General features: G+C 39.2%; 1 protein-coding gene across 3 annotated transcripts in view; it reads right to left on the bottom strand.

Moving 5' to 3' along the window:
* Window positions 1-369: 369 nt before the first annotated feature.
* The window catches only part of ogdha (oxoglutarate dehydrogenase a), a 52,314-nt gene continuing 27,601 nt past the window's right edge, over window positions 370-25,082 (bottom strand). For 2 of the 3 annotated variants that reach the window (XM_041788177.1, XM_041788179.1), the window contains 19 exons: window positions 17,853-17,968; window positions 17,267-17,421; window positions 16,215-16,361; window positions 15,934-16,024; window positions 15,577-15,756; window positions 14,724-14,852; window positions 14,457-14,636; window positions 14,205-14,357; window positions 13,629-13,731; window positions 13,345-13,473; window positions 12,403-12,553; window positions 11,706-11,833; window positions 11,428-11,606; window positions 10,469-10,540; window positions 8,001-8,126; window positions 6,674-6,746; window positions 6,413-6,576; window positions 4,942-5,096; window positions 370-4,378 (listed from right to left, as the gene is read on the bottom strand). In XM_041788177.1, the coding sequence (XP_041644111.1) occupies window positions 4,258-4,378; window positions 4,942-5,096; window positions 6,413-6,576; window positions 6,674-6,746; window positions 8,001-8,126; window positions 10,469-10,540; window positions 11,428-11,606; window positions 11,706-11,833; window positions 12,403-12,553; window positions 13,345-13,473; window positions 13,629-13,731; window positions 14,205-14,357; window positions 14,457-14,636; window positions 14,724-14,852; window positions 15,577-15,756; window positions 15,934-16,024; window positions 16,215-16,361; window positions 17,267-17,421; window positions 17,853-17,968 (2,552 nt within the window). In that variant the 3' untranslated portion in view covers window positions 370-4,257. Of the gene's footprint in view, window positions 4,379-4,941; window positions 5,097-6,412; window positions 6,577-6,673; window positions 6,747-8,000; window positions 8,127-10,468; window positions 10,541-11,427; window positions 11,607-11,705; window positions 11,834-12,402; window positions 12,554-13,344; window positions 13,474-13,628; window positions 13,732-14,204; window positions 14,358-14,456; window positions 14,637-14,723; window positions 14,853-15,576; window positions 15,757-15,933; window positions 16,025-16,214; window positions 16,362-17,266; window positions 17,422-17,852; window positions 17,969-22,824; window positions 22,867-25,082 lie in introns of all 3 variants that reach the window. The other variant, XM_041788176.1, reaches the window with a different exon arrangement.

Below are 25,082 nucleotides of genomic sequence, written 5' to 3'. Positions count from 1 at the left end.
GATTTAGATTTCATGTTTGGTTTTGTCATGTCATTCTCTGACTTTACCTGAAAAGAGAGACTTCTAAATATGTTGTTCACACACTGATTGATTTCAGATAAATGGAGAAGGGCCTCAGACTGGTCTTACCTGGAGCCTCTAGTAAAACTGCAGCTGGGACTTGAAAAACCACATCAGGTGCATAGAAGAGAAATAGCTTCATCAAAAATGCAGGCCCACTGGCAACAATGTTGATGTGATTTGCAGTTTTTTGGTATTGAAGATTTCTATTTAATATCATCTTATTTTACTGGTATCACATCAAAGTTTTAAATTCTGGCGTCATGATGACCTGGATAACAAATAAAACAGAGTCAGAGGCAGCATCTCTTCAGTACATACAGGATTCTTTATTGAATGAAGCAAAATAATGAAGAGAATTACAATCCCCTATTATGAAAATAAATAAATCATTTTCTTTGTCTCACAGAAGCCCAGAACACCACCTGCAGTCGACTTCATCTTCTGTAGTCGTTTAGTATAGGAGTTTAAACCAGGAGGATTTTATTTCCTGCTGACAGAGTTCATTCAGCTGCGACTAAAATAATAAAAACATGAGACGCTCTGATCCATTTTGGCACAGGATAAATGCTCCAGAGAGAGAAAAAAGAGAGCAGAAGAAGAGACAGAAGCCGAGGGGTTAAATTGTAATCAGCAGTACATTTGGTTCATGTAGGGATGCCTGATAGCGCAAAAATGCAGCCATATTACTCCCAAAAATATCCCTTCAAAACAAAGAAAAACAATAAAACCTCAGTGTGCTAGTTAAGTGTTGCTGTGGCGACTAATTACAGACTTTACCTTAACGAGCGAACACACCTGCTGAAAGGCAGAAAAACCCTCCACCTGCTGTACTGAATCCACTCCTTAACGTATTAAACTCTCACTTCTCCCCTGCTAGCCCCACTCCCATTCACTTTCAATGAGGAGCGCTAACCATGCTAACGAGCCATTCGTTAAAACCTAAAGATAAAAGATTTCCTGCAACGTTTCCTGTGAAGATTATTGATGAGTATTGATCCTGTTGGTGTAGGATGAACTGCTGACCTGCTCATACATGATACAGATGTGCGTGGACGGAGGAATGTGTCTCTGAGCTCCACTCCATCACAGGATTCTAACTTTTCTGGAGCAAGAAGCCCTCAAAGGTTGCCTTGCATGTTGCTGCATTTTCTTGCTTTGTTGTATGAAAAGTTGCCTCAGGTCTCACCTACTTTTAAAGCAACTATTGGCTTTACATTCGAAAGTTTCTGTAAAAGACTGAGATGTATTTACAGCTCAAAACTGAAAACTGGTGTGTACGGAGATGTGGGATTATTTTATCGGACATTAACAAACTTCATTCATAAGTTGCAGATTTGAAAGAATGCAAATTTCAGGTAGCTGCAGTTGTTTTCAAACATCATTGAAATTCGAAGCCAATTTCATCAGCAATCTCAAAAACCTCAAACAACATCCAGAGTGCATCTGTACATTTTATTGTTTTGTTCCTTGAAAAGTTACTCCAAGTCATCCAGAGTTTATCTCTGAATTTTCCTGTTTTGTTGCCCAGATTTGCCTACTTCTCTGGCAACTTGTGACTTTAACTCTTAACGTTTTTGGTGCAGTGTGGGATATGTCTGCAACACACCGTTTTAAAAACAGCTTCTGAAGTCCACAACTTCTTTCTTCTTCTTCTTTCTTTCAAAAATGACCCACTTTGTTTCTTTTGACTAAAAAGTTGCCTTACATGTTGTCAACTTCTTCAGCAGTTTTTGCTTTCAGATCTGAGCGTTATTGATGCAGATTGAGATGCGAGTGCAGAGTGAAACTAAAACCGTTGCTTACTGAATCTGCTTCTCTTCTTTTAGATTTCACCAAATTTACTTCAAAAAGTTGCAGATCTTAGACAAAGTTGATTTCAAGGAGCTACCGTTTTTAAAACACAACCTCTTAATTTGAAGCATTTTTTTTTTATGAGCAAGTAAGTTCAGACAGCTCTCGTCTCGATGCTTTTGCACAAAGTCTTGCCTACTTCTTCAGCAACTTTTGACTTCAAATCTTAGTGTTTTTCATGCAGTGTGAGACGAGTCTGCAAGACAAAGCTTCAACAACAGAAAAACCTGCAATTATTCTTTTTACAACTGCCAAGTTGGTTCCTTTCACCTCCAGATTTGCCACAAGAATTGACAACTTCTTGGAGTTTTTCTTAACACTTTTGAGCAACAGTTTAGAGACATTTCTGGCATGAAACTTTTGCTATAGAAATCTAAGATTCCTTTATTGTAAATATTCAAACTTCATCCAAAAAGTGGCTGATTTTACTTTAGATGAGAGTAATTTCAGGTAGCTTCAGTTAAATTACATTTGAAGCAATTTTATTGGCAAATAAGCTCAAACAGCTTGAGTCCTGATGCTTTAAAATGGACAAAGAAAGATCCATGGCATGTCTTGCCTGAAAACTTGCCCAGTCTCTCACCTTCTTGTATTTTAATATTTCTGGTGAGAGACATCTCTGCAGCACAAAGCTTTAAAAACAGTTAAGTACTGAAATCTGTGATTCTTTAAACACCTACCCAGTTTGTTTCCTTGTCTAAATAATTGCTCTAAGTCTTGACAACTTCACAAGCAAATCTCAGCTTCCCATCAGAGCGTTTCTGTGACATATGCGCTTTGAACTTGAACTGAAATCTGAATTATGCAGAACCAAACATCACTGAAAAAGTTGCAGATTTTACACCATATAAGTTCAGGTGAAGTTCATATTTTTCTGCAGTTCTCCAAACTCTTTGATCATGCAATAGTTCTGCAGTTGAAGCAATTTCTGGCAAATACACTTAAAAAGCTCAAATCTTGATGCTTAAAATACACAGCGAAATCCAGAGCAATAGAAGAGCTTTGAGATGTGAAGTTTTCTTTCTAACCGTCTTAATCAGGCCCATCTACTACTTTTAAAAATCTGTTGAGGAGACTTGTTGCTCTAAAAGTTGCCATGTTGCCTGTGCTGGAGTTGAGCCTGCTGCTGCTGTAGTACTGACATGTAAACACAGTACGGAAACTAAACTGTGCAGGTAAAATAGAACACAGTGATTCCAACTGCAAACAGGAATGCACAATTCGTGCTTGTGCTGCATTTTCTGCACCTGTCCTACTTTAATATCACGTACTGAAACCTTTAAGAGAACATCGTATTCACAGCAAGACCTGGATGCACGTCTTGTAACCAAACTTAAATTGAACAAAATGTCTTTGACTGTCAACAACTTTTCTATTGTTTTCCTGTCATGAAAATTACCTGATAAAGTGTTAAAAACAGGTTAAACAAGCTGCCGCTAGGGATGTGCATTTCAAGGAAAAAACATCTTTGAAAATCAATCATTTAAATAAGACTCAAATTTTTGAGAGGGATGGACAGGCATGTTCATCTAAGGATGTTAGCTTGATGCTAACACATAATGGAAATTGTCATTAACAGGCTAAAAGAGTTAGCATTGCATTTGGCTTGTTTTAACTCCAGAAAAAATATTTTCCTAGACAAACTGAATTAAAAAGATTGTTTGCATGCTGATAGCCATTGTCCATCTTTAGTTTGTGTATGCATGTGGAAAGAGGACTGTTCTGTGATTTCAGACCTTAATATTATGTAATATTTGCTGTGAAAGTTGCCCTAAACAGAGTACAAATTTTGTTTCTTTTGCCTGAAAACCAAGCACTTCTGAGGCAACTTCCCCATCAGATATATTTTTGTAACAGAACAAGACACGTACACAGCTCAGATCATCAAAAACTAACACTAAAAACTGACATTTTTTACTGAATCACATCAAACGTCATTCAGAAAGTTGATGATTCCCAAACCAGGACAAATCCAAGTGAAGTTTTCAGCTGATTTCAAACCGTTCTGATCATACAACACCTTAGACACTCAGACTTTTAATAGATGCAGATTTGTTGATTATGTGTTTGCATTTGGACTCACTGTGTACTCTGCAGCATGCAGGACTCATGTAGTTTGTAGTACAGAGTGTTAGGAGATTGTGCAGTCAAAGACCATGTGATATTTGAGTATTTCTGCGGTAAACAGCACACGTGCAGACCCTAATATGAAACAATATGTGTTTGTGTGCGTTGATGAATTTTGCGTGTCATAACTGAATCCAGGAGAGTCGGGGGGGTCAAAGGTCAGACAGGTGAGGGTTTGATCCAGATGTTGCAGGACAGGGGTCAGAGGTTGCGGCTCTACTGCTGATCTTTGAACGCATCGAGGCCGAAGGCCGTGTCAAGGAAGCGGCGCAGCTCCATCAGGTGAGTGTTCTTGTTTCCTGTCGCCGGAGCTGCTGCTGGCCCTCTGCCAGCGTACCTGAGACACAGACAGACAGGTATACAGTATGTTTACACACAGGGAGAGAAAGTCAAACTACTGCATCTGAGCCACTGAACCTGGACTTGTAAAATAAATTTTAACAAGGCTGACTGAATGCACCAGGTTGAATTTGACAGACTATCACACATAGATAATATGGTTTAAGAACATGTTTCTCTTGTGTGTTTATGCCTCAAATGGTCAGAAACTGGACGAGGTATTTTTAAACATGCTCCACAACCTTTCCTTCTGGCTTTTAAGCCAGAAGTTTAACCATACAAATGCTAGCCATAGCAGAAGTTCAATTATTCCTACCAGCATGAGAGACGAGAGTATCATCTTTCAGCCAAAGGAAAAAGGCAGACCATGAATGAAGTGTACTTAATTGTAAAACTGCATGATTTCACCATACATGTAATTAGCTGCATGCTGACTGTTTTAGCCAGGTCAACCAGAGCTTCCTTCAATCGGTAATAGCTGAAAGATGGCAGTACCAGACACATTTGGTCAAGGACACTCAGGTTAGACATGCAGAGTCATGTGACTGCTCTGACTCTTACCACACAGGTTTGGCTCTCTGGATGGTGGTCCTGATGCGAGGCTTCACGTAGTCATAGTATCCCTGGTTTTTGTGCTCCTCCTGACACCAGACCAGGTCGGCGTTGGGGAACCGCTCAGACTCTGCTTTCACCTGGTCGAACGGGAACGGGGACAGCTGGAAAGAGAGGGTGAGAGTTCTCTGTGAATATCTGATCCTTTAAGCTGTTATTTTGTCATTTTTAAACATTATTTTTAAGATGTGATTAGTCTTTACTTGACGAGAAGTATTTCAAAATTCTGGTGGTGGATTTTATTTATCATTCATGTCATTCATTTGTGAAAAACCCTCGAATAACTGCAAAAGACCTCCAGCAAAACTTGGTGGCGGCAGGGACTGAGGTTTCAGTGAGTGCAGTAAGGCAGATATTGAACATAGATGGTTTCCATGCCAGAACTCCAAGACGTACACCACCACTGACCCAAAAGATCAAGAAAAGTTGGCTCCAATATGCTCAAAATCACATAAATTTGATCAGCGGTGTGTCTGGAAGAAGAAGCAGCATATGCTGAAAAAACACTGTGCCCACAGTTGAGCATGGTGGTGGCTTGGTGATGCCTTGGGGCTCTGCATCCTCTGGCACTGGAAACCTGCAGCGTGCAAAGTATCAGGAAATCCTCGTAGGAAACATCATACCGTCTGATAGGAAACTGAAGCTTGTGTGTCATTGGACCTTCCAACAGGACTATGATCCGATGCGTACTTTAAATTCCACCGAGGCTTGGTTGCAGAAGTCCTGGAAGATGCTACAATGGCCATCACAATCATCTGACTTGAACCCCATAAAAAATCTCTGATGGCTTTTAAAAGGCAGTTGCAGCACGTAGACCCAAGAATATTACTGAACTAAAGGCCGTTGCTCATGAGGAATGGGTTAAGAATCCTCAGGAAGCCGGTGTCTGGATATGCATCTGGTTTGCAGCCTGTCATAGAAGCTAAAGGTTGCTTTACTAAGTACTATGCTTGACATGAAGGGGCTGAATAATTTTGAAATGGGAGAGGTCATTCTAAGCTGCATTTTCAGTTGGATTTGGGGAAACCACTTGAAGTATTAGCTGTGTTGAGCTATTTCAGTTCCTTTTTCCTGGATTTGCTCATGCAAACAGCAGAAAGTCTGCAAAATTTAACAGTAAACCTGATCTGCAGTGGAGGTTGAATAATGTTGATTCCATCTGTATAACCAGGGTTTGTCTCCTATATAGGTACATCAAGATGAACAACACAAGGAAATAGGATAAAACTGTCATACATGTGGCGTGAAACTGACTGTCAGCTGTCCATAGTGTACAGCAGTAGAGAGAGTGGGCAGAGAGTGACATGATTCTAACAAGGAGTCTTTTAGTAGGATTTTATAAGAGAAATGAAGAATAAACCAGAAAAATACACAAGGAAACTGTCTGGTAACTGACGCCACTGTGTTTGTGAGCATTTACCTGCTCCATGCGTGCGATGGCCACGGTGTCCTCCATGCCTCTGTTCTTCCTCTCTTTGGTCAGCTCATAGTAAACCTTTCCTGTGCAGAAGATCAGCCTCTTCACTTCAGCTGGGCGCTCTGCAGCAGGGCCTTCTTCTGGGATCAACCTCTGGAAGTGGGTTCCTGCAGTGACGAGGAGGAAGAAGAAGACAATACTGAGCCTCTTCTTCATAAAACACTACTGATTCTAATAAAAAAGGCTAGTAGATGGTAGATGTACCAGGAAGCATCTCGTCAAAGCTGGATCTGGCCTCGGGGTGACGCAGCAGAGATTTGGGAGTGAAGATGATCAGCTGCAGCAACAAAGAGAATTAGTTAGAGTGAAAGGAAAATCTTCTCCTAGAATTGTATAAGCTGAACATTTATGCCTTAAATTCAAGTCTATTGTCTATCCACTTTTGATTTCTGATTATAAAACAAGGCTTCCACCACATCTGTACACACGTTCCAATCACATGATCCCAATGCTCCGTGGGGGACAGGAAGTGGGGAACAGCTGTTAGGTTTTTTTTTTTGCTTTAATATTTCACTACTTTTGGGACACAAAAGAATTAAGAATGTTTTTATTTTCACACTTCGATGTTTGGCATGATCACAAACAGCTCAAAACGTGGACTTTTTGGTAGAGTTTCTCTATGCAGAAATCAGTTGTTGCCCCTAAAGAGGAGTTCTCCTCTGTTGCATGTCGTTATCTGCAAATAACCTATAGTGTTACTGCAGTAAGAAATGACAAATTCAGTCTTGTCCTTAAAAATCCTGTTTCTTTTTCTTCATAAAAAAAACAGTGAGACTTTGATGAGAGCTGAGATTGATAAAAAATAAACCTGACGGAGGCTAAACATGTCTGCATTTGAGAGAGGAGGTACACCTGTAGTGTGTTTGGAACAACTTCCCAGCTAAATCTTTAAATTCTTGTTTTAAAGTGACAATGTGTAGAATTTGGCATTTTAGCGACATCTAGCGTTCAGATTTTAGAATGAGCCGATCTGTTACCAAAACGTCACATCATTAGGCGACGAGAGCCTGTGAAGACCAAAAAGGATCGTGAGCCGGACATCAATTACAGCAGTGACGAGGTGAGGGTTTATTCATTCCTTTTTGTAACCATAATTTTTATAGATTATAAGTCAGTCTTCTTCTCCACCTGCCTTCCAGGTAGCTTTCAGGACCGGCGGGCAGGTTCGTATTTAAAAATCGCGTTTCGCTCTTTCTGTCCCCAAAACGTTGCCGTAGACAACATGGCGGTTCAATATGGCAGACTCCGTGGGGGCGACCCGCGGTAATGTAAATTTATAAAGCTTTTTTCTAATTTTGTAAAAAGAAAACGAAAGTTTAAAGGGGATGGTTGTGCACTTATTTTAACATACTTCACATAGATATATAAACATTGTATCCCATGTACACCATTTCTGTTCGGCGAAATGCAGCCAAATTCTACACATTGTACCTTTAAGGGGATAAACTTTGTAGCCATACAAATTAATGTGCATTCAATAAATTCAACAGTCCAACCACACATTTACAGGACATGTATCTCTGTGTCTCACCGGCTTCCTGAACGGCAGGAGGATCTGTCGTCTCAGAACGTGGAAGTAGTTAGCAGGGTTGGAACAGTTCACCACGATCCAGTTACAGTCGTAGAGCTGACGGACTGCGAAGTCGTCAGTGATGGTCTAAAAGAGGAGAAAATAAAGCTCTTCAACTCTTCAACATTCCACAGTCTCACTTTTTAAAATACCTACAGCTGCGTAATTTTATTTACACAAAGTTAAATTATTCATCTAATTGTCCCCCTTTAACAGTGTTAGAGCGGTTTGCAACCCAACATCATCAAAGCAAAGGCCAAATTTCTACACTTTACAATATATTCTCTTCTCATTCCAAAGAGTCATCTGACTCAATTAGGAGGTTGTGGGGTGAGGATTTGCAGGAATGTGTGCTGGACGGTGAATGGAGTCAAATATGCTCAAAGGCCCAGAGCCTTTCCATTAACTCTAGACTCAAGTTGATACAATATAATTGGATAATGAGAACCTATGTTACCCCAGTTAAACTGAATAAATTTAATCCAGACATTCCAGACACTTGTGTGAAGTGTCAGACTCATAAAGGAACCCTCTTCCATTGAATCTGGGAATGTGAGAAAATAAAAAAAAAACTGGAAAGAAATAATACATATAATCTCTCAAATAATCTCCATACCCATCCCTATCGCTCCCAAATTTTGTATCCTAGGTCTCTACCCTGAAAATCTTCCCCTAAAGTCACATGAAATCAAACTGACAGATCTTTGCCTTGTCCTTTCAAAACGCCTCATTGCCATGTACTGGAAGAACATATCATGTCTCCCTATTAGTCTCTGGCTCAAAGAACTGTCTTCATGCCTGGCATTAGAGAAGCTGACTTATAGTCTTAAGCATAAGCTTGGTGAAGTTGATCACATCTGGGGCCTTTTCTTGAAGTTTCTTGAAAATGCAGATCTGCAATATACCCTTGACCCTGTAACCACTTCCTAACTCATCCTGTAAGGGGACTCAATGTTAAATTGAATTTTTTTTGTGTGTGTTATATATATATATATACACCTGTTATCCACACTAAGTAGTGTCGCTCTGTTGCCTGTAAACTCTACTGGTATTGCACTATGCATTTAATATTGTAATTTTGTGTATCTATGTCTTTCTTCTTTTGTTTTTTTTTTAAATTATTTTTATTTATCTATAAACTTATTTTTTCCTTTTTGTAAATTTTGATAGATAAGAAATGGGGTAGGTGGGTTGGGACTGGGGTTACTTAACTACATATTGTATGTCCATGTTTACTTTATATCTATGCAAAACTTCATAAATATATGTTAAAAATAAATAAATAAATAAAGCTCTTACTATTATGTTTTAAAAAATCCAAACAGAAATAACTGACATCTAAATTGATCAGAGGATTGAAGAACCTTCCTATTTTTTGAGACTTTGGCATCTACCGCCATAAAATAAGGGAGATCAGAGATCAGACTGATTTAGCTTTTTTTGGCATAATAAAACCAAGGAAGTAATTCTGCTCCAACCAATCCTCTATTTTGCCACTAGAATTTACAGACTTAGTTGAATACAATACAATACAATGTATAAAACTAAAACTGTACAATTACCACAAAATACCCAGAAGTTGTCTATAATAAGAGACGGTCAATAAAATCTAAGAGGAACATTCAACTTTTCAAAAACCAAAGATACAAACAAATGTCAAATCTCATTGTCTGTCAGTTAGAGGGGTAAATTTGTGGAATTCTTTTAAAAATGTAAAAACATGCAGTACATTGGTAAGGCTCAAAAGGCTCTATAAGAATCAATTGGTTTGAAATACATCATGGAAAATGTAAGTTAATATGAATGTGTTACTATGCATTTACAGCCAATGAATGTTAACAACAACAAAGCATCAGCGTTGTTCCTGCTTTGCACTAATTTCTGGGATGGTTATGTTTTTGTAAGATAGGAGGGGTAGGTATTTAAAAAACTTTAGCTTCTGCCTAAACCCTTTCGGTTAGCTTAGAAATTTCACTTTGATCTGGAAAATTGTTTTGTTTGTTGCAAGTGAACTGAAATAAATTTCTTTCATTCATTCACCATTTAAGATAAAACATTGTTTAACTTCTGCAGCACATCAACACATCCCAACACAATATCAAAAGATGCCTTATTGATGCACCATCCTTCTGAGCAGGTTTTAACACTGCAGAATTTAAAGAAAGACAAATTCATATTTATCTCAAGACTGCTAGACTACCCCAACACAAAGATGTTAAAAAGAGGTTCAAATAGACAGCAGGTTAAAATACCAAATTTAAACATTTTTAAATATAAATGTTACAAATACACATGTTCAAATGAGGCTGAGAGACAAATACATTTTACAGTTGTCAATAGCTGTACATCATGAAGTGTTACTCGCTTCACTTTAGCTATAACACCAAACAGCAGCTGACCCAGTGTGTGTGTATGTGTACGTGTGTTACCGGCATGACATCAGGGTCATCATTGCACATCTGAAGGAATCTCTCTGGACGAGCTGAAGAATGTTCTGGACCCTAAAAACACAAACAGAAAATATTAGAAATAGGGGTGGACTAGGTACTAGTTTTTCCAGATACTGCTTAGTGGTTTTTCACATGATTAAAAACTGATATTTGGAATCGATACTTTATTCTGACAAACAAAACCTACTTAGACAAAAGAAAAAATGTTAGATTAAAAAAAATAAGGCTGAATTAACAATTTAGCACTATTTCTGCACACCAAGCAAGAAAACATGAAATTATGCCAGTGAAAAAGAACCAGAAGGGAAAGACCTTGAACCGGAGCCACACTTTATGGTTAATTTAATTTGTTAGTAAAATAAAAGAATTGGCGAGGCCAATAATCGGTCAAACCCTAGTTGGAGACAATCATTCAGCAGGTCATGTGACTGTCAGACTGTTGGTGTGACGTTGTGCTCACCAAGGATCAACTATGAATCACTGATCAATGTGTGTAAAAATCTCCCCTTGTTGTGTACTGTGTTGTGAAAAGGGATGTGCCATGGGATGATCCTAGATCTTGAAGAAAAAGCATATATCAACAATCTACTAAAGCTGGTTTATTGTAGAATATGCTCTAGTGTTTGCAGATCTATGCTCACCCACCCTTCCCCCCTTCTGCCTCCCCACCAAGTGGAGTCATGACTGACATAAAAATAAAGGTTGAGAACTCTAACTGGAGTTGTGTTATGTTTTTCTAAATTGTCAGTGTACAAAAAAATAATCTGCTACTGCACAAAATTTGCGAACTTAAAAGACAGCGTCCTGAAGGTTCAAACAGGGAGATCTGCCACACTGCAGTCAGCAGAGGAGAGAGTTTGGCAGATCCAGATCTAAAACTGTTGTCTCAGTGTTCACAGTGGTTATTATTATGCTTTGTTCATGTGCGTTATCCTCACCATGCCCTCCATGCCGTGAGGCAGCAGCAGCACGATGCCGTTCTGGCGGACCCACTTGGCCTGACCGGGGCAGATAAACTGGTCGATGATGCACTGAGCCGTGTTGTGGAAGTCTCCAAACTGAGCCTCCCACAGGATCAGAGCATTGGGACTCGCCATGGCGAAACCGAGCTCAAAACCTGCAGATAATTAAATGATCATTTTATTTTAATACAACATAGACAAGATTAATAAACGGTTTCAGGGTTATTAATAAACAGCAGAGCATCTGGACTGACCGAGGACGCCGTACTCTGACAGAGAGCTGTTACACACGGTGTACGGCGCCTGGTCAGGAGCGATGTGGTTCATGGGGATGCAGATCCTCTTATCCACGTTCTGGTCATGGAGGACGTGATGACGGTGGCTGAAAGAGGACAAACAGAGTCAGACTGTAGGTCACACTTTACAAAACTGGACTTTCTTTCTCTCACAGCTGCTTTCCACTGTGAAAAATTATACTAGAGGTATAAAGGCGTGTCTGATGTTCACTTTCTCACTGGTTGTTTTATTAAGCTGTTATTTTCTAATATGTAGATGATCTGGAGAGCTCTATATTTAAAATATGTCCCATGTAGAATGCTCTGATTAGAAATTTGTGATGGAAAAGGCATCCTTTTTGATAAAATTAGCCATTAATGATTACAAATGATTGTAGCATTTACTCCTTTTATTATGAATGGATAATTAACAAGCTAGATAATTAAAGCAACAACACAATGTTTGTGAGAACAGAATTAGGTGAATGGTTTATTTTAAACCTGTCTGCCTGTCTTGTACAGCGTGCTGAAAATGTTTTGTTAACAATGTGAGTAAAACCCTGAGGTACAGCTGCCTATTAACTGTTTTACTAAATCATGTCTAAAAATGACATAGGAGACGAAAGCAGATAGATGTCTAAAACAGATGCAGCAGCTATTTTCTCGAGTTATTTACCTGAATGTTCCTCGCTCCACGTCCTGTCCCGACAGTCTGATGTGAATTCCCTCCTTCAGCAGAGATCCAAAGGCCATGTACTCTCCCAGAGCCCAGTCCACAGTCCGGTTACGAACCATCTCAGCTCGACCCTTCAGGATACGACTCAGACCTCAAAACAAAAAACATTTTTACATGCAAAGTTTGTTAACATGTGTTCTACAAGATCCAATAATCAGAAGATTAATAAGTAGCTTATATCCAAATCTTGGTCCAAAGGGGGGCAGCTGGACTTCGCTGAGGTTCTAGAAGACATTTTACTTCTCCTCTAAAAGGCTTCTACCATCCAAGCCTTTTGGAGAAGAGGTGACATTTTCCAAGAACCTCCATCAAGTCCAGTTGCCACCTTTGGACCAAGTTTTGGATAACCATGATTTGAATGAATGAGAACATACACAGACAACAAGAAATTAATAGGTTTACACACCAGAAACAAACTTTAAGCATGTATAAAAACTTAAAGGATAAAAAATAAAGTCCTGTAATCACCAAATAAAGTGATATAATAAGCAACGGACAGTTTTATTAAATCATCCAAAAGCTGTAATGAGTGACTGGAGAGTGGTAGCACCACCAAGGATGAGCTCATAATCTTTTCTAAGTCTTCTAAATAGAGAGAAATGGGACATAATCAGGCTCTGTGAAGGAAAACAAACTGGAAAAATGAGCAATACCCATCAAAAACTGCCAAAAACCCCAACAGGACTGAAAATGAAAAATATGTTTATATTTTGTTAATCTGGTCCTGATTATGGAGGTTGTTGTTTTTTAACATACATCAAAGACATTTAACATAAAGTATCAGGTCTTAAATTCACAGTCCTGGATTCCTGAAATGTTTCAGTCCAAATTAAATAAAGATAAAAATGAATATTAGTGTTTTTGATTAAGTTAGTGTCAGACCTCCATGGATTGTGAAGTCCTCCACAGGTACAGACGAAGCCACCTGTCCGATGTTGTTCAGGTTCTCCTCAGTCAGACCGGTGGAGGGGCAGCTCATAGACTTTGGCTGACCATCCAGAGTGAAAAAACCTGAAAACAACAACAGAACAGCGTGTAAGCTGTAACATTTATACATTGTTTTGAATCAAATAAAGCCTCAGATACAGTCCAACAGACTCGTAGCCTATCAAACCAATCATTTATTTATCCTCTTATTCTGTTTATCACTGTCTCTCCTCACTCACCGGGCCATGGAGAGTCCAGCCAGTGCTTGATGTGGAGGATTTTCTCATCTTTGGAGCGAGCGTACGCCTCCTCACAGATCTTGTCATATTTGGCAATCTCCTCCTACAAACAGAGAGAGGAAAGATTCAGCCTCCACAGGAAGGTTTTGATTTTCAGCTGCTACAGGACTACATCTGATGATCAATACAGCACATTTACTTTTTAGTTTTGAAGCAAACATGACAGATTGATAATGAAGGAGTCTCGTATGCTTCAGCTCCTCCACAAGTGGAGGTTGGTGCCCACAGGCAGGACCAGTAACGTACCAAAGATGTCTCAATGGATTTTATCCCACAGGAAAACCCAGAGAAGAAACCGGAGCACACAAGTCATGTTTGCAATTTAATCAGGTACAGAGGACTAACGTCTAACTTCAGAGTCAAAACGGACAGATTTTGATGAGATAATTAGTGGCTGGGTGGTTTATACTTTCAATATAGGCAGGAAAAAATATGATACAAAAACTTGGCATCCTTAGAGAGTAGGAAAATCCTCACAATAGAGGAGAATATCACTGCTGTCTGTTTTAATTTTACCTCATACTCCTGCCTGCTGACGGCTCCCTCTGCGATCAGTTTCTCAGCGTATTTCAGCAGAACCGGCTTCTGCTTCTTGATCTGTTTGTACATCAGCGGCTGAGTGAACATGGGCTCATCCATCTCGTTGTGACCCATACGACGGTAGCACACCTGCACACAGAGAACGGTTAGATATGAAACCAGCTGCTGCACTGCAGTGCAGTTGTGTTTTTACAGCCATGTCACTGGTGAAACTTTGCACACACTGACCAGGTCGACCACCACGTCTTTGTGGAACGTGGCTCTCCACTCTGCGGCGACGTTGCAGACGTAGATGACAGCCTCGGGGTCATCAGCGTTGACGTGGAAGATGGGGGCATTCACGACTCGAGCAACATCAGTCGGATATGGAGACGAGCGAGCCATACGAGGGTCGGTGGTGAAACCAATCTGGAGACAAGACGTCGAAGCTCAGGCATCTCTTACATGGGTGGTATTTTTTGTGTGAGCATGTGTGAAGCTCTGCGTGTCTGTTACCTGGTTGTTGACGACGACATGCACGGTCCCATGTGTGGTGTAGGACGGCAGGTCAGACAGATGGAAAGTTTCATAGACGATTCCCTGACCTGCAAACGCCGCATCACCGTGAATCAGGATGGACATCACCTGGAAACACAAACACCTGGTTTAAAAATCACAAATATTTACATATTTACATGATTCTGGCTGGTCACACAATTATTTGACTAAATTCTCCTCAAGGGTCTGGTGTCAAAATAATTTGGGTTAACCTTAAGTGACAAGATGTGATGAGGAAGTAGACATGCTCAGCTCTGGTAAGTAACAGGAGTTTGTCAGGCAGGCACTGTCCTAGATTACAAACCGTCAAGCTTAAATGTTGAAATAAATAAATGATGAAATAATGTTGAAATGAGCTTGTTGGTGAATGAAAGTCATGCAGAGGACAGGCGGGAGACCTCAAGAAAGGCTTTCAGTGTGGCTGTGCCTCTTTCAGTGAAGAAATTATGTTCAAATCTGATAAAAACTGTCACTAAAAGTACATCTGAGCTAATCGCTACATTGGCAGCACCCATTGCTGTACATCTAACCCTTCCCATAGCTACTGCCTCATTCTCAAATGATGCTGACTGGTCCAGTCCATTCCTAGATCTGGCACAGTCAGCTCAGACTGGAGCTTTGCGAGCTGGAGTCACCTGATGACAGGCACAGAATCTGGCAAATCTATCAGCTTTGCAAGGTTGGGTATTTTATAGTGTTTTCATAAACAAAAAAATGTTACTAATTGAAAAAAAAAAAGAAAATTGCAAAACAAAGAGAGAAAGCGAGAAAGACTCTAGTGTCCATCCCTGTTGATTTCTCTGAGTCTCACCCGGTTGCCGTCGTTGTCTCCGCTGTAGAACTGCTCGGCCTTTGCCTTACCCTGCACCACAGGGTCCACGGCCTCCAGGTGAGACGGGTTAGCCACCAGAGACAGAGTGATGTTCCTGTCGGTCACACGGTTGATACGACGATGGTACATACCGAGATGGTACTTTACATCCCCAGAGCCCTGAGGAGGATGAAGACAGTACAGCAGAAGTTAAGACTGCTGAAGTTTCCCAAGAGCATAAAATCCTCCCTATAGCAGCATCTTCAATCTCCATTAATGCAAACTAACATTTGTCATCCTCTCCTTTAGGATCATCTATAATAACAGCTTTTATGATTCTTAAATCAGTGGAATCACCTCGTCAGCAGCTTCCAGTTTGGAGTCAAACTGACAGAAAATCTGCTCCAGCTCTTTCCGGATCACGTTGGCCAAAACATTCAGACGACCCCTGGGAGAAGAAAGAGGGAGGTAAATGAAACTGTGAGCGGCAAAGATCCAGACTATGCTTGGAAAAAGGTACCACTGTGTCTGGAAACTAAGAGTCAAGAGGCAAAGAAATGATCTGTTGAAGATGTGAGGTCAGCGGATTAGGAAAAATGCTCTATAAATGCATGTTAACAGAACTGTTATTGTTGTACCTGTGAGGCATGCCCATGATGACGTTCTCCACGCCGTTCTCAGAGGATTTATCGATGATGGTTTTCAGAGCCGGGATCAGAGACTCACAGCCCTCCAGGCCAAAACGTTTCTCAGCAGACCACTTCTTCTGCAGGAACTCCTCAAACCTGCACACAAATACACAAAATTACAACAGTTAGGTCTGATTTTATCAACACTTTGACCTTTAATATCATAAAAAATCCTCTCTCAGACTGCCCAAGACTTTGTAGTTGCAGAGAAATACTCAGTTGTATTTGGGAATGTCATTTTCAGGCTTGAAAACTGAAAAAGGGCTTAGGGATGAAAGGGTTAATTTTGAAGCTGAAAAGTGTGGCAAGCTATTATTGGGCTGTGATGCTCAAGTTGTGAAATCATGACACTTTTTAACTCCTTTTCATCACTTTTTGCTTTTCGTTTTAACAACTTATTTTCCACTGTTTGCCCATTACTGCCACTTTTAACTAATTTGCTCAACTTTTAAACTCTTTGTTTTACATAAATCACCCATTGTTGCTTCTTTTCCTCCATTTCTAAAATATTTAAGCCATATTTGATCCATATTTGCCACTTAAAGCCCATTTTTGTAACAATTTTTTCCACCCAAATTTACTACTTTTATCCCTTTTCTGCCTCTTCTAACTTATTTTTGCCACTCTTTAATCACTTCTCACTTATTATTGCTGTCAATTTTCGACTATGGGATGGATGGAGCAACATCAAAGTAGCTTGCTGAGAGACGACGGCCTTAGTGGATTCTTTTTACACAGACGTACGTCAGTATGAGGGTATTGAAGGTTGTAACAGATCTATTTTTATGCATGCGCAGAGCAAAAATGAGCCTATATTGTACTACAGCATAAATACATGAAAAACTGTTTTTTGTTGCTTTGATAAGACAGAATATGATTTTCCTGACCTTCATGGGCCCCCTGGTTCGCTGGGCCCCAGAAAGCTCTCCCCTTTATCCCCTCCATATGGATGATGTAGGTGTGTTTTGTGCAGATTCAGGTGTGCTGCAGTGTGTTGTTACCTGGTGGAGCGGACCATACGAGCCAGCAGTGTCCTCTTCTCCTCCAAAGTGAACTGCATCACTCCTGGAGTCTCAAACTTCTGTCTGATCCACTGACACTGCTCCAGGTCGTTGATGAACATGAACTCCACGCCAATGTGCTGGCAGTACGCCATCTGATGGCAGATATGCACAGGTGAAGATCAGCAGCAGATAACAGAAGGAAGAACAGCACAGGTGACACCTGGAGCTTAAATTACTGCCTTACAGTTGCATGCTGTTAGCAGCTTTAGATTTTACATCTATTAGTGTTTCCAATAGAAACACCAAACAACTTTTACCAGAATAGAGGATGTCTACATAAACATTTTCAAGTAAAGACCATGTAAGAGTAAAAACATGACTGTGCTTTATCAAAAAGGGAAAGATGCATCCTTCTGCTACAGAAATTCTTCCCCTATGAGGGACATGTGAAAAGGGAACACTGGAAGATTTCCTGAGAAAGATGCTCTGAAATGTTCAAAAGTGCACGAGTAAAAATGTGTTTAAAAGAACAGAACCAACTAGTTCTCTTCATGCAGCTCTGATTCTTTTCCATTTAGTTTACCTCCAGTCTGCGGATGATCTCCTTCAGCGGCAGGGCGCTCTCTGAGCCTCCAATGAAGGTGGTGGTGGGCAGCCGGAACACCTTATCCAGGTCAGACTCATCCAGACCATAGAAGCCTACATGTCCCATGATGCACCACAGCACAGGAGGGCAGGGGAGGGAGAAGCAGGAGGAAGAGGAGGAAGGGGGAGAAAAGAGGGAAGGAGGTGAGAAAGGTTGCAGGACAGAAAGAGTGGAAAACAAAGAGATGGGCAGACGGACAAACAGGCCGTGGACAAATGAAAACATGCATACATGGGTTAGTAATGAATGCATGAACAAATAAATGAATGAATATTATTTCAACATATGTAGGACATGTAGGAACAGCCAAACATGTTATAAAAACACAGACAGTCATGCAGACAGATGAAGAGAATAGGAGCAGAGAGAAGCAACAGCAGCAGAGACGGTTTTAGTGTGTTGATGGAAGAAAAGTGCGTGTCGCAGCAGCAGCAGGACGCAGTGAGGAGAAGTTCAGGGGTTCAGTTGAGTTCAAAAAAGAAAAGTAAAAGTAAAAAGAGACATCGTTAGTATCATTAATATGAGCCAATCAGCAGCTTCACACAGCAGAACAGACATGACAAAGCTCAGTCTGCTGATATCTCATCAAACTCACTCAAAACAGCAGTGAAGGAACCGCCTAACAAATGTTTATCAGTATCCCTCCGCTGGAGAAAATAGTCCCCATGTCCTTCTTATTATTCCTAACATGGAGCTGATTTAGGAGATTCTTAAGTCTTTTACTGAAGTCAAAGTTGCATTTCAATATGTTGTTTTTAAAGTCTTCAATAGGAAATTATAGGCTTGGAGTTCAGAACAACATGAAAGATGTAAACTCAGCTGTTAGGTTTAGGTCTGAACTTTAGTTCACAAGAAAGGAATACAGCAAAACAGCAGACTGGTCCTTCACAGAATTTTTAAACTTAATTTAAGAAGGCTGGTGTCGACTTCAGACAAAAAAAGTCTGATGCATTTTATGTTTCTCTGTAAAAATCCTTGACTTTTTTCTTGTTTTATTTTAGTATTTCTACAAGAACATGATCTTACATGTGTGACCTTTTCAAAGAGGACAACTGCTCAATTTCATCAGTTTACTGTAGATCAGAGAGCTTTCCTGAATGCACCGTCTTTAAGAGATGAGGGGTCAAACATCATTGGTCATAACTGCAATCAGAACCGCATCTCTGTCAGAGGATACAGCTGGTCGTTGTGAAATTTAACCTTTGGGATCTAACAGCTAATCAGCTTTTTCAGCACATGATGAGGCTGCAGGTTGGTAAACACTGACCTTCATCTTCATTGTCTGCTAATGTGCCAATAATATAAACTTTTAGTCTGATTCGTTTCATCTCTTGGTCTGGGGACGACCTTTTTAACTGGGTTTTTATGAGCACGATTTATAAAGCTCAATCACATGCTAACTTCTTGTGATAGCTCATGGGTTTGTGATGATGCTTGACAAAATTATTCCATCTTTTTTGGTTCCCCACACAGGCTGGTTTAGTTTAACTGCACACATCCACAGCCCGCTTAAATATGACTGGTTGATTCTTTGAAGACTACAAACTGACACCAAAATCTCTTCTCTCACCCGCACACTACATTGAATTGTGTTAAATATCCACCTTGCTCCTGGGCGTGGATCTTCCAGTGATGCATTCACTGGGAGTAAAAAATATATGTTTCTCTCAGTAGTTAACCAACAAAGGTGGTTGTTCTGAAAAGAAATCACCCTCAAGTTGGCAAATCTGCTTCATGTTTAAAATCAGATAACACTAGGGCTGGATGGTACGGATACAAAATGGAATATCTGATTTTTTTCCACACATTTTTACATAATTGAACTGAATGTTTCTTTAAAGGTCAAAGTGAGAGCTGTAAACTCGTCTTCAAAAGTGCACTGTGGGGAGCGCAGATGGCCTCGCGGTTTAAGGTGCACCTCATGAACACAGTTGGCCTGGGTTTGAATCTGGTCTGTGGCACTTGTTTGCATGTATCTCCCCAGCTCTCTCATCCCTGTTTCCGATTCTGTCCACTGTCCTTCTCTGTCAATAAAGGCATAAAGAGCCAAAAAAAATCTCAAAAAATAGTGCACTATGGAGGGTAATTTACATGAACACTCAGGCTCTGAAAGTTTTTATCTGCTTAAGAAACACACTGAAAGTAATGTGAATGTCTCTTCATGATCTATGCAAGTAAACAAGACCATCAGAGGAATAATGGATTATTTCTGAACTTGTATTTGATTGTTGTCATCTCTGCCACAGAACCAGTGTCAGATAAAAGTATTGGCAAGCAGACCAAAACTGCTTTAAAATTCAAATTCTACTGAGAGAATTCAGAGTGAATATGATTATTAAAACTGAGCAGGGCGTTTTCTTTTTTTGAGAACTCTGCGATTTATTTTGTTAACAGGGTTGCCAGAATTCACGTAAAATAAAAGCTTACAGTAGCTTTTAGTTCTGGTATTACTGCAGTAAAGGTTAACAGAAAATCTGTTTTCAATTTGTCTAAATCTTGATTTTCCAAAAACCTGATTTATCAATTTAATCAATTCATTGCCCAACCCTAATCACAATTATCATTCTTATTTTAAAGGATTTTTTTTTTCATTGCTTATTTTTTATTTTGAACCCCCTATATCTTGCTACTAAGCACTTCTCGGGGTTAGACTAAGACAAAAACTCTGCTCTGGCATTTTTGCCCCTAACATTGAGAATTATATGATACAGCAGCCTCCAAACTCACCAGCTGCTCCACTGACAGGCTACAAAATATTTGTACTGAAAAGTACACAAAGTAAAGAGAGAAACCGAAAGAATTAGACCTAATGTTCAGTATAAATACTCATCTAAGAATCAAATAATACTTAATATTTTACCCCTTTATGACTGCTCTAGGAGGTAAGTTAGTTGATTTTTCTCAATATAATGCTCTTCGCTGTACTATTAGTTTTCTTACATATATAATATATAATCCACCAGAAACTGCACCTGTGCTGGTGTCTATCTCATCAAGAGATGCTAGGAAGACAGTTAGCAAAATGCAGTAAGAAAACTCAGCTGAGTGTTTAAGAATAAGGTCTTTGAGAGGAGGACATTGGAGGAGAAACCTAGAATTTAAGAGCTTGGACCTGACAGGCCAGATGTCAGGATGAAGCAACAAAGCTGTGACAGAGGGAGAAAGTACACTGATGGCATATTAGACTAATAATAATAAGTAACTAAGCAATTCAATCAGTAAATAATAGTTTTGTGTATTTAAGCATTTTTGCTGCATTCAGGTCTGGCATTCATATTTTTTACTCACCAGTCACTTTTGAAGCAGTGACTACTTGCACCTTATGTCTTTGGTAAATGTCCATATTTAGAATAAATATATAATTAGTACTTTAACATGATATTGTCATGTATTGAGTTGATATGTGATAATGTGTGATAAGTTTAAAATTTAAGTGGACTGTGATAAGGGTTTATTACTTTTGGCTACTGATGACCCTTATTATGGCCATCTTATATATCAATATATCAATATATATATATTTAACATTATATTATCTATACCAGTGGTTCCAAACCTGGGGTCCGGGACCCCCTAGGGGGTGCCAAGGATCTTGGGGCTTTGTCTGCTAGTGTCATCTTTGGATCTACCTTACATACATAACATATCAAATTTGGATTTTTTTTGTAGCCCCCCTGAAGAAAAATGCACCAGCCGGCACTGTTACATATGTCTTTATATGACCAGCTGTCCAGCTTGAATCATGTCAGAGTTGGTCTAATTATATTTTCATTATAAAATTAAAACGAGACGTCAGACTACAATCAGTACATCAGAGAAGACATTAAAAATATGCAGACATAGTTGGCATAAAAGGTGAGGGGCCATCCTGGTGTAATCAACCAACTGATGTTTATACGGATGAATTGTTACACCCCTACTTTTAGGTAGAGTTAGGATTTTTTAATTGAAAACTGAAAAACTGGATTTCCCTGGGTTCACACCAGATGACCAGGAAACATTTCAACAAACTTTTTAAGCATGTTCATCGAACATCGATAGTTTTGTTATTCTGCAGTTTTCCATTCTCTGCATGTCAACAATACTCCCACAATAATAATAATAATAATAATAATAATACACCATCTTTATCAATCTATATTTCTGAGGCTCCTTCTGATTGGCTGACCTCTGCTGACATGTATACGTCAGCACAAGTCCATTGGAAGATGACACTGAAGGTAAAAAGTGCCAAACCTGAGAGGAGAGAATGATGCAGTCTCCTGGATGTTTATTAAAACCAGAGCTCCAGATGAGAGCATCGATGTGTTAATGACAGCAGAAATTAGAACATGAGCGACATGTTTGGGGGGTTATGATAATTAAATCGATTATTCTGCAACTTCAAACTGGTTATGGGATCGTTAGGAGAGGATGAGTTATGAAGGAGAGGACAGATTAAAAGAGGAAGAAGAAGGATGTGTTTTGTGATGAAGTCCTGCTGTATAATTCAATTCAACATCACAAGCTCCTTAAAATGTTTCCTGCTACACTCAGTGAGCTTAACACGCCTCCCCAACCAATCAGAGCACTGAGCAGGAAGATTGACGGCTCGTTCAACCAATCAGAGAGCCCTACAGAGTTACAGATCTTTTCAGACAAACAGACCAGCTAGGAGGAGACAACACGGCCACAAACCAAACAACCTGTGGCAGCCAGACTAGCCAATCAAAAAGCAGAGCTTTTCTTCATCTAGCAGACAGACCACTTCTTCATCACTTCCTGCATCCTGGTTTAAAGAGCATGGAGATAGAGAGGGAGGAGGGAGAACATAAAAAGACGACACTCATCTTCTCTGCCAACTGCACATCTCAGCCAAAGCATGTTTTTTAAAGTTCCAGACACAAAGCAACAAGTTTCTGATGTTTACCGCTCTGTCTGCAGCTGACACTAAACTGTGATTCATCTGATTCTGAAACACACAAAAACTTCAGTTTCTGATGTTTGAAAAACATGAGGACAGAAGTAAGGCAGGGTTATTGATCCACACACATGCTGAGCTGCACACCACCGTTTACTTTATTTCATACATTTTCACACATCTAACTTGATCATGCTGTGTTTCAGAGTTTGTTCAGACCAAAGTCATCAATCAAAGAGTTTTCAACTGGCATTTACTACCTTTAAATCTGATCAATACTGTCCATAGTGCCAGTACTGTTAGCTTCTTTGTTACTTAATTCATAAGGTTTCTGTTTATCTCTTTCAGGAATTCAATCCCAATCCTTCCTCACACTCTGAGGAGAAAAAAGTGATAGCTAATGGTGTGGTTAAATACTACTGCTGGCCGTAAACACTGGTGACTATTGAACTAGTGTGGATGAAGCTATAGAGCAGTGGTTCCCAACCTGGGGTCCAACTGTCTACACTCTTCGTCTACATTAAAATAAGGTGTACATATAAATGTTTTCAAAGTATGATTAGAAACATAATGTATTAGGGGCAACATAAAAGATGAAATATCAATAGAATCAGTTAATTTTTGTGCAAAAAAACAAAAAATAAGAATAAAAAAGAATAAGTATTATAAAGTTGGATATTTACAAGTAACCAAACTAAGAATTAAGCATTTAAAAAATCAGAAATCATCAAGAAAAACATTAAAATTTCCACATTTAAAAAGTCTTGTATTTTGACACTAGAAGTTTAAAAATGTCACATTTTTAAAATAAAAAATATACAACAACATAAAGTGAAATATTTACAAGAAACCAAAATAAAAACAGTGGTTGGATTTTCAACTGCAGTCACATCTTTTAAACTAAAAACATATTTATCTATATTCCCCTGCTATCTTAAACTTGACAATTTTTAATTTTTTCCTAAAAATTAACAGATCATCTTTATATTTTTCTAGTAGGAGTTCCCCTAATACACTGCCATATTAATGGATAGTTTATACATGTATTTTGTCAAGAACAAGTGTAAAAGTTCATCTCATTTTATTAAAATTGATGTTCAACTTTTCCAAGTGGGTCACAGGGAGGCTTACTTTTCTTAGATATGGGTGGGGGGGCCGTGAGGAAAAAGGTTGGGAACCACTGCTATAGAGAGTATGGACTGACACTTTATGCGTGCGACTGCCTGCTCTGCCAGGCAGAGTGGAAAAACATTCTGATAATTTCTGTCAGCTCAATGGGAATCAAAATATCAGGCTGTAAACAGAGTTTCCCAACATTATATGAAGCAGAGCCTAGAGGCACACTTAGGCCGGGTTCATCAGTGATGGAGTCGAAACTGAGTTAATGTCAAAGTTTTGACACTACGAAGTTTAGATCAGTTCTTTCATAACTTAAAGGTCTTTCTGTAGGCATTTTTGTAAACCTTTCCAGTGCTACTGAATACTAAAATAACTGCAGCCTTTTATGCATTTATGTAACAGCACAGCATGACACTGAGATTGTCATTAATCACAAAACTAATCTTTGGTAACTGGTTATCAAACTGGGCACTTGTCAGCCTTAAATATCAAGTAGCAAGAAAAGTTCATGGAGAAGGCAGTGAAATAAATCTAGCTTGGTGTCTTTTTACAAACGTAAGACACATTAATGGAAACTTTTAGGTTTTTCACATTATTAAAAAAATTGCAAGCTGAGTTAAACAAAATTGTCTTTTAATACTCTGGCGTCAAAGTTGCTGGAGAAATAAAGTTTAAATTTTGTTTTTGGTCTGAATAAATGTCAACAAAAGTGCTGTGCCTCTGATACACTTATCAGAAAAGCATCAGCAGTTCAATATTTACATTTTAAAATATCCAGACCCTGAGGATTCATGTCATTTAGGTCTCTTAGCATTAATTCTGAAAGTCTCTGCATCTTGTAAAAAATAAAAATCGCTTCTGATGGGTTGACACTCCTTGTTGTTGTTATTTTAAAACATGTTACTGCAAATTTTTGTTTCAAACCACAGAAATCCTGAAAACATAAGAAGAAAACTAAGAGGAAGGATTATCCTAAAAAGAAACAAAAGACACAAAAGGCTTTAACTCAGAACAGCTCTGCTTTAAGTTAACGGAGCTAAGGCTGCTAACTACAACAGGCTGAACATTTTCTGTCAGAGATGTTAATATTTTTTTTAAGTCTTCCTTGAACCCAAAATCAAGGTATCATCTTTAAAGCAGATATGAGT

Source organism: Cheilinus undulatus, linkage group 5, assembly GCF_018320785.1.
Source record: "Cheilinus undulatus linkage group 5, ASM1832078v1, whole genome shotgun sequence".
In the NCBI taxonomy this organism is placed as follows: Eukaryota; Metazoa; Chordata; class Actinopteri; order Labriformes; family Labridae; genus Cheilinus; species Cheilinus undulatus.
This window is presented reverse-complemented; position numbering and strand designations above follow the sequence as displayed.